The 14,456-nt window shown below is 37.7% G+C and overlaps 1 protein-coding gene across 1 annotated transcript; it reads left to right on the forward strand.

Annotated features, from left to right (window-relative positions):
* The first annotated feature begins 92 nt into the window (after window positions 1-92).
* H2BC4 (H2B clustered histone 4) lies at window positions 93-7,606 on the forward strand. The gene is made up of 2 exons (XM_001086167.5): window positions 93-503; window positions 7,362-7,606. Exon 1 carries the CDS (start codon window positions 114-116, stop codon window positions 492-494), a length of 381 nt encoding a protein of 126 aa, XP_001086167.1. The 5' UTR covers window positions 93-113; the 3' UTR covers window positions 495-503; window positions 7,362-7,606.
* The last annotated feature ends 6,850 nt before the right edge of the window (window positions 7,607-14,456 follow it).

A 14,456-nucleotide genomic window follows, 5' to 3' on the forward strand; every position in this document is an offset into this window, starting at 1 on the left:
CTGCAGTTTGTCTTCCAATTAACTAAGAGGTACTCTCCATCCCTCATTAGCATAAAGGCCCTATAAGTAGCAGAAATCCGTTGTTTACTTCCGACACATTTCTGGTGTTAAAGATGCCTGAGCCAGCCAAGTCTGCTCCCGCCCCAAAGAAGGGCTCCAAGAAGGCGGTGACCAAGGCGCAGAAAAAAGATGGGAAAAAGCGCAAGCGCAGCCGCAAGGAGAGCTACTCTGTTTATGTGTACAAGGTGCTGAAGCAGGTCCACCCCGACACCGGCATCTCTTCCAAAGCGATGGGGATCATGAATTCTTTCGTTAACGACATATTTGAGCGTATCGCGGGGGAGGCTTCCCGCCTGGCGCATTACAACAAGCGCTCGACCATCACCTCCAGGGAGATACAGACTGCCGTGCGCCTGCTCCTTCCCGGAGAGCTGGCGAAGCACGCCGTGTCGGAGGGCACCAAGGCCGTCACCAAGTACACCAGCTCCAAGTAAACTTTTCAAGTAAGCGTCTTAACACTTAACCCCAAAGGCTCTTTTAAGAGCCACCCACATACCCACTAAAAGAGCTGTGGCCTGACGCCAAAGTTTTATTTGGCGGCGGAAGAGTATTAGGGATTGGAGAAGGGTGGGGACAAGTTCTACAACTTAGAGAGGGACAAAGGGGCCTGAGCCTGGAAGAAACCAGCCACTAAAAATGGGTTTGGGGTCAATTCGTTGCGCTTAAATTTAAAATAGAGACAAGCGGCCATTTTGCTAACCCCGCGTTCCCGGAAGAAACTTCAGGCTCGCGTGGGTTTCGGACCCAGTTGTCTGTCCCTGTTTACGTCGCCTGGATGAACGGCTGCCGTAAAGTCATAATTTCGACATCAGTTTCTAGCCAATAGGCTGTCCTGTCATTTTTAATATTAACCAATCGAGAGAAAGCTGGTTTGAAGCCCTTATTTACATAGCGGACCGGAGTGGAAACCTGGGGAGTAACTGGCTAAGGAAGGACACCCACTCTGTTTTCGTGGCGCACACCTTCGTAATATACTGAAGGCTGTGTCTCCTTGGTTTCCAACTGCCCCGGTAATAAAGTCCTTTAACATAATACGTGTCGGTTTTGATAAGAGTAAGGCAGTAAGAACCTAAAGATGTAAGCACCGCGCCAGATGTTGCTTCATACATTTTATTCTATTCAACTGGTTTATTCAAGATTCAAACCAAATTTTACTTGAATCCCAGTGCTCAGCCATAAATGGTGTGTTGCCTGATTGAAACTTAAAATCTCTGTAGGGGGCTTGTAACATGCAGAAAAGGTTGAAAGTTGCTTTAGAAGAAGCCAACTCTAACTTGGGTAAATTGACAAGCATTCGAACACTGAACTGAAGGCCAGTAAGGACTAGGCGCTGGTTGGGAGAATGAAGAGGAGACGCCATTAAACTTAGCACATACACTGTGTCTCCTAGAAGACCTTCCCTTCCTAGACAACTGCAGGCTGCTTTATGGCCTGGGAAATACCACATTCCCTTAAGTATTTTACTCATGGTCTTTTCCAGGCAAAGATTTTAAGATGAAAGTTTAGAAGTAGTTTACCTATCTTTTTATTCAAGTCTAGAACACGTTTGTAGCACCTTGAAGTGAAGTTTGCTTTCTCCATTAAAAACTGGGAATATACAATAAATAAAATTAGTGTTAAAGCAGATTTTTACAAATTTAAATACCGTGTAATTTAGGTTACAAAGTTATTTAACATAAGGACTGTGTGATCTTAAATCTGCAATTTCTTTCACAACTGGAAAATAAACTAAGGCCTCTCTTTGGTGTCAGACAAGGTCTTATAGTTGAACCCTGCTGTGCAATCACAGGCTGCCTTGCCTAGATAACTTATCTGAGAAATTCTGATGAGAAATGAAATTTCCGGAGTCCCTCACAAGTAAATTTTCTTCTTCTTCTTCTTTTTTTTTTTTTTTTGAGACGGAGTTTCGCTCTTATTGCCCAGGTTGGAGTGCAATGGCGCGATCTTGGCTCACAGCAACCTCCACCTCCCGGGTTCAAGCCATTCTCCTGCCTCAGCCTCCGGAGTAGCTGGGATTACAGGCATGCGCCACCACACCGGGCTAATTTTGTATTTTTACTAGAGACGAGGTTCCTCCATGTTGGTGAGGCTGGTCTCGAACTCAGGACGTCAGGTGATCCGCCCACCTTGGCCTCCGGAAGTTCTGGGATTACAGGTGTGAGTCCCCGCGCCGTACCTAAATTTTTTTTTTTTATGCCTCTAATGGACCTGGTCAAAGACCTATTCACATTCAGACTGACCTCTCTTCTACCTGTCAACTAACTAATCAGTGTAACCAAAATCTGCAAGCAAAATTCAGTATTCCCAAGCTGATTCTTTCCCCGCCTTTTCCCCTTTCTCTTACGTAAATTATGTTTTTGCCTGTGTTAGATGAAATAATTCTATTGCTTGTTCTCTCTTCTGTACAAGTACACAGTAAGCAAATCATTAACTTCTTGGTCATTTATTTCTGAATTTTCCACCAAGACAGTGTTTATGTGAGTCATACAATAAGAACCAACAGAAATGTGTGTCGTGGAAACATCTTGTCTAGCCCTGAACCCTTTGAGTTTTCTGTTCACATTCCTTTGGCTTTTGCATCCTGAAAGTTTATCGTCCGCGATAAACTTTGGTTATTCTATTTGAACTTGGCTGATTGGTTGCATATTGGTAGCAGTAGTAGAATTTGAATTATGGTTTTCTGGTCACATCATTAAGTGATTAGTCAGTGGAGAGGACAGGAAATCTGGTTTATTTATTAACCTTTTCTTGGGGTGTTTTTGTTTGAAGATGTCGATATTCTCTCTGAGAACACAAGGTTAGAGAGTTGGTGTTTTTCTTTCTGGCTTTATATGGGATTTGATGTTTTGTGCTTGTATGCCTCTTTCTACCTTCGAAAACTTGTCTTTTTTGAGTCCAAATAGTTGTCGATATCTGCAAAACCAGTATTCCTGTGTTAAGATGATATGAATATGAAATAGCTGCCCTGTTGTAACTTTTGACTTTAAGAAAGTGTTAAGACTAACAGGAGACAAAAAGGAAATCAAGGAAACCGAATGTCTGGTCTCAGTAACTGCTATGCCAAAGGCTCTACAGCTTATTATTAATTTTACTAATTTCACATTATTGCCCCTTCAGGTTCTTTAAGTAAGGTTAGAGGATAGAAGAAACATCATGTTGTTACAAATTGGACTATTGAGTCAGGAAAAAAAAGATTGCTTTCAATATCTGAATAAAACAAAGATTTAATATTTTCTAAACCTTAATGAGTTTATTGTAAGGAATATGACACTGGAAACTAGAATTTTTTACTAAACTGAGGATCAGAGAATTATTCATATTTTCAGCAACGGTGCCACCTGAGGGACATCTGATCTTGATTACATACCTTTATTTCTTTAACTGATCAACATACTAAATAGAAAACCTATGGCTCTGTTTTTAATCCACTTTAAATTCTGTTGTATTAGCACGGTTAGCTTTTCTAATTGGCAATAAGATTGAGACTATCTTTTTTTTTTTTTTTTTTTTTTGACACAGACTTTTGCTCTGTCGCCCAGGCTGGGGTGCAGTGGCACAATCTCAGCTAACTTCAACCTCCGCCTCCCGGGTTCTAGCGATTCTCCTGCCTCAGCCTCCCCAGTAACTATGATTACAGGCACACCACCACGCCTGGTTAATTTTTTTTTTTTTTTTTTTTTTTTTGAGACGGTTTAGTAGAGATGGGGTTTCGCCATGGTGGCCAAGCTGGTCTCGAACTCAGGTGATCCACCTCAGCCTTCTAAAGTGATGGCATTACAGGCATGAGCCACTGTGCCCAGAAAATACTATCTTATTTTATGAATTTAAATAACTGTGAAATTATCCACTTCAGGGAATTAATTAATTATAATGTAATCTTAAATTTTAGTTGGCTTACATAAAGACTTAAAATACATCAATTTAAATAAAAATTCATTTGTCTAAAAAAAATTAAAAATTTTCCTTGTGCTTTAAATGTGCTACCTGTTTAAGTTGTAACTCAGAGAAAAGAAGTTTAACTGTGAGTTTCATTAGTGTTCTTAGTTAACAGATTAAAGTATTTTGTAAAAAAAAAAAATACTTCACAATTTTTACATAACTTACAAATGTTAATACCTTTTTTATTAGGTATGTTCTTTTATAGGGAAAATATATAATATATCTAATCAAGATTTTTTTTGGACAAATTGGCTTAATAATTTCATTTTAAAAATGGCTTCTTATCATAATGTAAAAATAATATTAGTATAATATTATAGTATACACAAGTTTAGGGTTCATTTTCTAAAAAACAAAAACTAATTTAATTTGAGTGTACTGTATTTCTTCCACTACCTGTACTGGTGAGATGAGTTAACATCACTTTATTTATAATTTTAAAATTGTAAATTATTCATAGAACCAAATTAAATCATAATAGATAATGTCATTTGAAAAAATGGAATTAAATTTTATGTTACTAATTATAAGGATTCAATGTGTGAGCTTAAGTACTGAATTCACAATGTGTGATAACTTTAAGAATTTAGATGAATATTATTAAATTGAGTAAATTAATGATTAATCTTTGGATACCTGGACAATTTCTAAATTGGAGGGTACAAAATACAAATCACAAAAACCTGTGTAGTTTATGCAAATAACATTTTTACACAGTTTTGAATAACCATTGATAAACACATAAGAGAACATACGATAGCCTTAGAATAGATACTCTTGCTTTTGCCACTTTAGATTTGTAAATCACGTACTGTATACCTGTGGGCCTAGAGGACCATGCAGGTTTTGGATGACTGCCTCTGTTTTCTTCATGCCTATGAGGGAATACAATTGCCTGCTTTATTTAAGGGCTATGGTTAATCCAAAGAGCTCTGACTCTACCAAGCGCTGTAGCTACAGAGAAACACAAGTAAGCATTCAAGATAATGACTACCTTGAGCCTTTACTTATTTAAAAAGTTGTTACTGTTTGTTAATGTGGTACATTCAATTTACTGTGGATTGTCACTCTAAAATAAGACTTCAATCTTTTTCTTATTTTTATATAGCCATGATTTATATTCATATCTTAATGTAATAGCCAATCTTCTCTGACAACATTATAACAATGCTGGAACCTCCATTTTCAGTACTTCAAACAACAAATACTGCTTTTATACTTCAGAGCAGATGGATATGTGCTTCCCAGTGTAAATCTATTTGGAATCCCACTGAGATATACACTGTCACTGAAAATACAGTTCTGAGATTCATTAAAAGACCTCCAGAATTCTGGAAGTGGGAAGTTTCCTCTTCAAAGTCTACAGATGAAGATTAGGTCTGAAAGAGATAGCTTCTTCCTTCTTTTACCTGTGGTATTATTCTGTTTTGTCCTTTTCTCCATTATCTGTCTTACCAGTTATTAAATTTTGATCTGGCCCTCCCATGTATTAAAAAACAAAGAAATAAACAAATCTCAGTTATATTTTACTATGAGAATGGCATGCTAACTTTTTGCAGGTTTGTAACAAGGACCTTTATACCTTGACTAAAAGTTCCTAAACAAGAATGTTTACTAGATAATTTATTTAAGAATGTTTACTAGATCATTTATTTCTGCGTATGGCCCACATTTGAGTCAAAAAAATCAATTAGGAAAAATGAACTTGTTTAATTAAAGTTGACCAAACTGATCTCTGAGACCTATTCATCTAACTAAGACAAGCCAATCAAATTCTTGGAGACAATTTGGACTTTAAGGAATTCTTATAATATTTGCAATTACCCTCATAACTTTTTTTTTTTTGCCCTACTTCTCTGCTTCTCTAATATGCAAATGATTAAATGATGTTACAAAGCCACTGTCAATAAATAGATAAATAAATAAACAAACTCACATGGTTATACTTGCTCCTTTATGAGCTATTATTACCAAGAATGGAGGAGTTGAAAAACTCTGGTACCAGAAATCATGAAGACATGGCCTACCTAACATGGAAATGTTGATTGTCAGTGGAAAATATTACACAGAGATAGCCACAGTGCTGCACAGCCAATCTTAAGTGTTTCTAGAGAATCAGTAATTGTTTTCTTTTAACAGTATTGGTTTATACAAGAAGAGACTATCCATACTAAACTCTTTTCTACTGAAAATAATGTGCAAACATAACATCCTATTCCTAGACAGTTTGGTGTTTTTTTCTCACATTTCTATTTTATAAACCATCTTTTTAAAATACTTTGTTGAGTGAGATCAGTCCATTGCTTGATATACCCTGTGCACAAGTAAATAGTATGCCAATAATTAAATGTCTTTGAGTCACAGTTTAACAAACTCAACTACCCTGAGCCTATAGAGTGGTAATAATTGCCCTACTCATAAAGATGAGGTGAGGATTAAATGAAATAGCAACTATAGAACACTAGTTCTGGACATGGTATCATGTTACTAAAATGGCTGCACAGCATTGCTCAATGATGACAAAAAGTGAAGCCTTTGGAGACAAACTCCAAGTTTGACTCCCAGATCACCACATATCAGCTGTGGGACTCTGAGGCAGGTCATTTAATCTCTCTGTGCATTAGTATCCTTCTCTATACGTTATGGGTGATGGTAATAGCACCTACTTTCTAGAAATATGTGAGGATTAAAGATCCTTAATGCATATAAACCACTGTGTTTACTGCTGTTTGACAAATTTTATTTATAACCATCTTGACACTCCTAAAAGGACTTGAAGCAGCTTATGACTGATAACTTTGGTAGGAGTTGGCCTTCTATACATTATAAGAATTTCATAAGTTATTTGATATAAAAATGCCAGTTGATCATAATATGTTTACCTGGGTCCAACATGTTGAGAAAAAAATACACTTTTTTTTCCCCGCTTATATGAAATTAGCTCTCTAGGCATATTCCTAAGGACTTAAATCCTTCAAGGTTAGATCAAATGGAACCTTAGGACAATGACTAGGTTATGTTCATCTTTTACGAGCATACAGAAATTCAAGAGCTAGAGGGTGTGGCTTTACTGCACAGGCTCACTATCCAACAGGTGTGCCACCTGGGAAACTTAACCTCTCTGTGACTTAATTTCCTCATCTATAACACAAGGAGAATGACAGTAGGTGTCTCATAAGGTTGTTGTAACAACTAAATGCCTTGGTATCTATTATGTGAAGTGCCTAAAACACTGCCTGGCAGAGAGCAAACATCCAATGAACTTTAGCCATCATCATTATCATTGTTTTCAGAGTCAAATATAATATCTCATATCTGATAAATTACAGAAGTGAATCAATCACTCTCTCTCTTTTCTCCAGGGGAGACAACAGCTTTTAAACACATCTTTTCCAACAGTCGTCACTGCTGGACACTGTTTCATCTTGCAAATAAACCAATGAGAATGAGTGATCCTAAAAGAAGATAAATGGAGGTATTTTGAACAATCAAAAAAAGACCAATGAACACCTGGCTAAGAAAAATTAGCTTGTTTTTTTCTATGTATAAAACTATTAAAATGTTCTTCATAGACATTTATGAAATGAGAAACATAAAGACAAAATTAAAATAACTCCTAGTATCTCCTATTCTTTTTATATGTATAGCATATATGTTCATATTCATATATATTTATATATCACATCATGTATCATATATAAAATAAATTTAGATGCATATGATATATATATTTAGATAAATATACTTAGAAACATTTTTTATGGATGTATAATTTATGGATACACTGATAATTATGTATTAGTTATTGACTATTTTAATTGATTCCCATTTTATGCATTATAGATTGTAAAGCTCACACATCTTTCTACATAAATCTTTGTTCCAATATTATTTCCTAAAGATAGACTTCATGAAGTGGAAATACTAAATCAAAGGTGAAAAACATTTTCTAAGGTTCTTAACATGTACATTGCCAAATTGCTATCAGCATCATGCCAATTTATAATCCCACCATAATATGGAAATTCCTGTTTTATAGCACTCATATTTACAATAGATTTTTAAAAGCATTGTTAACCTAATAGGCCCCCAAAAAGAAAAAAAATTGAAATTACATTTCTTTATTTTAATGACTTTATTAGTGAGGGTCATTTTTCCCATGTTTCTTGTTAGCCATGACCCTATTAGAAATAAACTGTGCTACAAAATAATAAACATGATATCAATCATTCCATGGGAAGGCACTATATAAAGAATAATACCTTAGGTTAAGGCCAAATAAATAATATTTATCAGGTGCTTCTTCTGCGGAGGACTCTGAAGGGATACTAAACTGCACTTAGCTGCATGCAACTGAAACTACTGTTACCTACATTGTCTCTTATAAACATTATAACTACTCTTTGAGAAAGTGTTTACTATGGACTGAATTGTCTCCCCATCCCCCCAAATTCGTATATTGAAGCCGTAAGCCCCAATATGACTCTATTCCTAGACAGGACTTATAAGAGGTAATTAAGGTTAAATGAGGTTATTAGGATGTGTTCCTAACTGGACAGGATTGGTGGCCTTATAAGAAGAGGAAGATTCTGTACGTGGTCTTCCAAATTAAATTATTTTTTTAAAAAAAGAGAAAGAGAGCTCTGCACACATACTGAGGAAAGGCTATGTGAGCTCACTGTGAGAAGGTAGCACTCTACAAGCCAGCAAGAGAGCCCTCACCAGAATCCAGCCATGCTATACTCTGCTCTGAGACTTCCAGCTTCCAGAACTGTGATAAAATTTTGTTGTTTAAACCACACAATCTATGGTATTTTGTTCTGGCAGCCTAAGCCAGCTAAGACAGCATCATTGCTGTCACTTACAGACAAGAAAACTAAGACTAGGAAAGATAAAAGTTTTTTTTTTTGTTTTTTTTTTTTTCCATTTTGTGGAGAACGGGGTCTCGCTATATTACCCAGGCAGGTCTCGAACTCCTGGGCTCAAGCTATCCTCCCGCCTCTGCCTCCCTGAGAGCTGGGATTACAGGCGTGAGCCACCGCGCCTGGCCGAGAGATAAAAGTTAAACTTGTCCAAGGTCACAAAGGCCAGAAACAAGTGAGGTGAGAAGTTGACCTTGTTCTCCTCAATCCCAGGTCAGGACTCCTCAACTCCACATGTAGATAGCCACCTCACAGTCAACAGCCAAATGTCCCCAGAGTCAGCATTAGACCAAGATGTCTCACCAGGAGAGAAATGCCTCATCTTGAATAAATATATTCTAACAACTTACCCATGTAAAACATTGAACCTCATGAAAAACAAAAATGCAAAGTATGTACAAAACTGTTTACCACTTAACTGACAGTGATATAAAGCTTAATGATATCCTTATAGTCTTGGAGGGGTTTGTATGTGTTGAAACAGGTGCTCATGCACTGCTGATAGACTGTAAATTGGTCCTAGAGAGAAAAATAAATAAACTGGAAGGAGATATGCTGTATGCTTACTTTTTTTTAATGGAAAGATATGAGATATACCTGGAAATTTGATTGACCATGCATCTATTTCTTCAATGGGTATGCACAGTTGAGCTGTTCCCATGTACCAGGCACTGTAATGGGACAATTGCACATGACAGACAAAAATTTTAGCCTTATGAAGTCGACATGCTCATGGAGAGGTGCCACCCACTAAACTAATATTTATATATCAATTATGGATACATTGGGCCACATTTTACCGAAATTCACTTCAGTGGATTGGCCAGAAAGGGATTTGTTTTTCTCGATTGGCAAGAAGGCTAGGGTGGTTTGTTGGGGGCTGTCAGGAGCTGTCTAGGCTGCCCAAGTATGCAGGTCTCTTCTATCATCCTGTGTTAGCTATCTTCCATATAGCTTTCAACCTCATGGTCATCTGCAGCATGTCTAGGGGTCATATCTATGTTCCATGCAGGAAAAAAGGCTAAAGGCAAAGGGAAGTAGGCATGTACCATCTTAATTCACACCTTGGTTTTCAGAAAATTTAAGAAGAAAGACTTTCTGCTTTTTTCTGACTATTCTGTATTCTGGATTACAATGCAACAGAAACATCACCCTAAATTCTAATGTTTTTCTCTCCTTGCTTTTGAAAACTGACTCACTAGCCTCCAAGTGGCTTGGAAAAATTATTTCAGTCATCCAGTAATGAGCTGTTCATAGAAATGTTTTGGACATCAGTCTGTGTTGTTAGCATTATACATGTTAAGCATAGATTTAAAAAACAACATGATGTAGGTACATTTCTTTACTTACATATAAGTGCTTATATACTTAGAGCTGAAAAGAGAGGTTGAAATGTCAGGTGGAACAGAAATAAGATTACCTAGATGTTTCCCCTACGGGTGATTTTCAGCTATGTTAATCTTTCTTCCAGGTCAGGTACTTCCAGAACTTCCTAATTAAATGGTGGCCTTGATGTTAGTTCCCCTCTCCTCTTAGACATTTTCCAGGACTACAGAAGATATGCAGTTTATAAATGAGCAGCAGAAACCTACTGAGCAAATTATTCAGGTTCATCTGAACAGAGAGGACACCCTCTTTGCTATACTCTCTCAGTGATTTCAAGACACCCTGCCTTGAAATCCTGGGTCAATTATTGTCTTGGACATTGATTTAAGCACAAAATAATTGTTGTCATTGCTTATGTTTGGATTTTATCTCCCAAAATAGATAAATTCTTTAGAGACCAAATAATACTTTAAAAAAATTTTTTTTATTGTTTTTGTTTCTGTGTCTCTCAGCCCTGTAATAGCATCATACTTGCACTTCGTAGATTTTTAGAGACAACTTTTACAAAACATGGAATTATCTACATACCCTTTCTACAAAACAGACAAATTAAATACTCAGTAGTTGAACAAAAAAAAGCAGTTCAAATAAAATACTTTGAAAATGAAGAAATCATTTGAACAGAGAGTTAAGGTTAATGGTAAAATAATGTGTGAAAATTATTGCGAATCAAATATGAAGTTCAAAAATAGTTCTTGAAAAAGGAAGAATCGTATGAAAAGGGAGTACTTGTTTTAAAAATGTTAGATATCAGGAAAAGCCAAGAAGTGAGTATGGTAAGAGTGCTGTCAAGTGAAATCCTGCTGATCTCACTGAACATGTAAAAATCTGTAGATGCCTTTATTTTATTCACTCTCATACATACGTAGAAAGAGAAATATATGGTAAACATTAAAAAAAAACTAGAATGTAAAATTAATACTTTAAAAAATGGGCTGTATACTTTTCTTGTCACCAGAGATAAGAATTTATTATTTTTAAAAGAGAATAGTTATTTGCTTTGTGACTGTTTCCATGACTTTGCTACTTAGAAGTTAGAGATGCCAAAGTTTATCTAAGAAAATGTTTATGGAAGTATGATTTCAATAATGAATGTTTAGAAGACTGAATTTCCTGACTGGGCACAGTGGCTTATGCCTGTGGTCCCAGCACTTTAAGAGGATGAAGAAAGAAGATTGCTTGAGTCCAGGAATTCAAGACCAGCCTGGGCAACACAGCGAGGGCAAGTCATGTGACATTCCTGTGCCTCAGTTTTTTCACCTATAAACTGAATTCCTACAGTTTTGGGGGAGGGGAGAAAAACTTAGGATAGTGACTGGCACAGGAGAAGCACTATATACAATATATATGTGGATATCGTTTGTTTTTATGGTACCTTTTTAGCTATCTAATGCAAAGTATGAATCATTTTTTTCTGGGTCTTAAATTACGGAATGTAAGAATTTTCTAAATTCTCTAATTCTGTGTTAGTTTTAAAGCAATGGAGTAACATATCTGTCAACTTGTAAATATGGATCAACCTGATCCACAATTTGACCCCTAGCCACTAATATTTACTGGTACAACACTCAGGAAATATCAAAGGTCAGAGAAGCCAAACAAATGTAAAAACATACAAGTGCTCAGAAATATATACCTGTAATCTCTCTAAAGAGAAATATTTTCCAAACTGAGTGACATAGTGCTTTAGTGAGTTGTGAAATCAATCTCATGATTTCCAAGCCAGTGTTCTTTTAAAAATGAACTAGTCCACAATAGAATATACTAAAGTGCTGGTGTTTTCCAAAAAAAAAATTTTTTTTTTTTGAGACAGGGTCTCACTTTGTTGCCCTGGCTAAAGTGCAGTGGCACGATCATGCTCACTGCAGCCTTGACCTTCTGGGCCCAAGTGATTCTCCCACCTCAGCCTTTTGAGTAACTGGGATCACAGGTACATGCCACCACACCCGGGTAATTTTTTAATTGTAGAGGTAGGGTCTTGCTATGTTGCTTAGGCTGGCCTTGAACTCTTGGGCTCTAGTGATTCACTAGCCTCAGCCTCCCAAATTTATGGGATTATAGGTGTGAGTCACCTTACCTGGCCTGTTTCCTGAATTTTTTTTTTTTTCAGGTGTTTATGCATATGTGTGTTTGTATGCGTATAACAGAGAGAGAGAAAGAAAGAAACTTTTCTACCTCACTTTGCAATCAGAAGTTTGAAGTCTTATCTTTTGGCTTTTGTTTCAGAAATATTTCAAATGTAGACTCTCTCCTTTACCACACTGTCCCCTTAGGCAAGGTCTTTGCCATGTTTCTGAGACTATTGCAACAGACTCCCAACCTCTGACTGTGTGTGGGCCCTTCTCAATAATGATTGTTTATGTAATAAATCTAAACCCAAGACAACTACAACGATACAACAAATTATGTGCTTAAAAACTTCCAATGTCGGCCGGGTGTGGTGGCTCAGGCCTGTAATCCCAACACTTTAGAGGCAGAGGCGGGCAGATCACCTGAGGTGGGGAGTTCGAGACTAGCCTGGCCAACATGATGAAACCCCATCTCTACTAAAAATACAAAAAATTAGCCAGACGTGGTGGTGGGCGCCTATAATCCCAGCTAATTGGGAGGCTGAGGCAGGAGAATTGCCTGAACCTGGGAGGTGGAGGTTGAACTGAGCCGAGATCACACCACTGCACTCCAGCCTGGGCAACAAGAGCAAAACTCTGTCTCAAAACAAAACAAAACAAAACAAAACTTCCAGTGTCTACCAAATGTCTCACACAAGTATTTGGGGATCTTCACAAAACGGCCCTTATGGAGTTTTCCTTTGCTGAGACCCTAGGCTGTGACCACAGGAAACTCACTCAGCATCCCAGAAAGGCCTTGGCCTTTGTGAGCAATCTCTTATCTCCAGGCCTCTCACAAAGACCTGTTCCAGTAGAAGCTCAGGGGAGCATAGTGGACATTATTCCAACAACCCTTTCCCCACAGCTATGCAGCCAAATCTGCCAGCTCAGTTAATTAATTAATTAATTAATTAAGCAATTCAGAGATGGGGGTCTGCCCAGGCTGGACTACAGTAGCTGCAACCTCAAACTCCTGGGCTCTAAGTGATCCTTTTCAGTCTACCCAGAAGCTGGGACTGCAGGCATGTGCCACCACACCCAGCTAATTTTTTTTTTTTTTCTGGTAGGGACCAGGCCAACTTAGTCTTGAACTCCTGGCCTCCAGCCTCTGGAAGTGCTGGGATTATAGGCATGAACCACTGCACCCAGCCCACCTGCCCAGTCTTGTTAGACATGGGGTCTGTAGTTTCCAGTAGGTTCTTGAGTCTAGGGTTCCTACCTCATGTTTTATAGTTAATTTAGGGGAGGGGCTGTATTGGTTTATCTGGGGAGGTAGGGGTAGGCAGGGGTATAGAGGGGACTTCAATTAATGAAACCATAAGCAAAACTCAGTTGAGGACACCGGTCATGAGAGTGGCCTGATTATGGCCAATCTTACGTAATGTGTGAGATCTTGATATTACCCCATCCTTGAGAGTTCTCTATAAAGCTACAGTGACTTGGGAGCACCTTTAATCACAGACAACCCATGTTCCTGTGGATTATGGTTTATTAGATTGCACATGCCTAAATAAAGACATCCTCTGCAGTCTTTTGAAAATTCTATAAGCATTTTGTGACTCTGCAATTAGACAACTAAGAGATCTGTGTTACTTCCATCACATATATAAATAATTTTAAATAAAAATCATGGCGTGAATAATTTATGTCCTCTACCGATTTGAAGCTATTCATTTGGAAGACCACTCTGAAGAGATGAAATAAGTCTTCTGCCAAAAATTACTTATTAATTTACAAGGGAAAGGGGAAGTTTTGTTCCTCTCCTTGATTTGACTGAAAATCGAGGGCTTTCTCGAATAGTTTTGGCATCCAGGGTCATTTTTCATTAAAAAGCGAAAAGTCATGTGAAATATGAATCTCCCCAGGTCATTCAGCACTAGACCCTGGGAGATTCTGTACAGAGGGGGTTTGTTATAGTCAACTTTTCCGGGTAAAACAAACACAAATACTCCTCCTCCAAGGGGCGGGGGCGGTGCCTAGGTGATGCACCAATCACAGCGCGCCCTACCCTATATAAGGGCCCGCGGCCCCGCGGCGCTTT

Source organism: Macaca mulatta, chromosome 4 (assembly GCF_049350105.2).
Source record: "Macaca mulatta isolate MMU2019108-1 chromosome 4, T2T-MMU8v2.0, whole genome shotgun sequence".
Lineage (NCBI taxonomy): Eukaryota > Metazoa > Chordata > Mammalia > Primates > Cercopithecidae > Macaca > Macaca mulatta.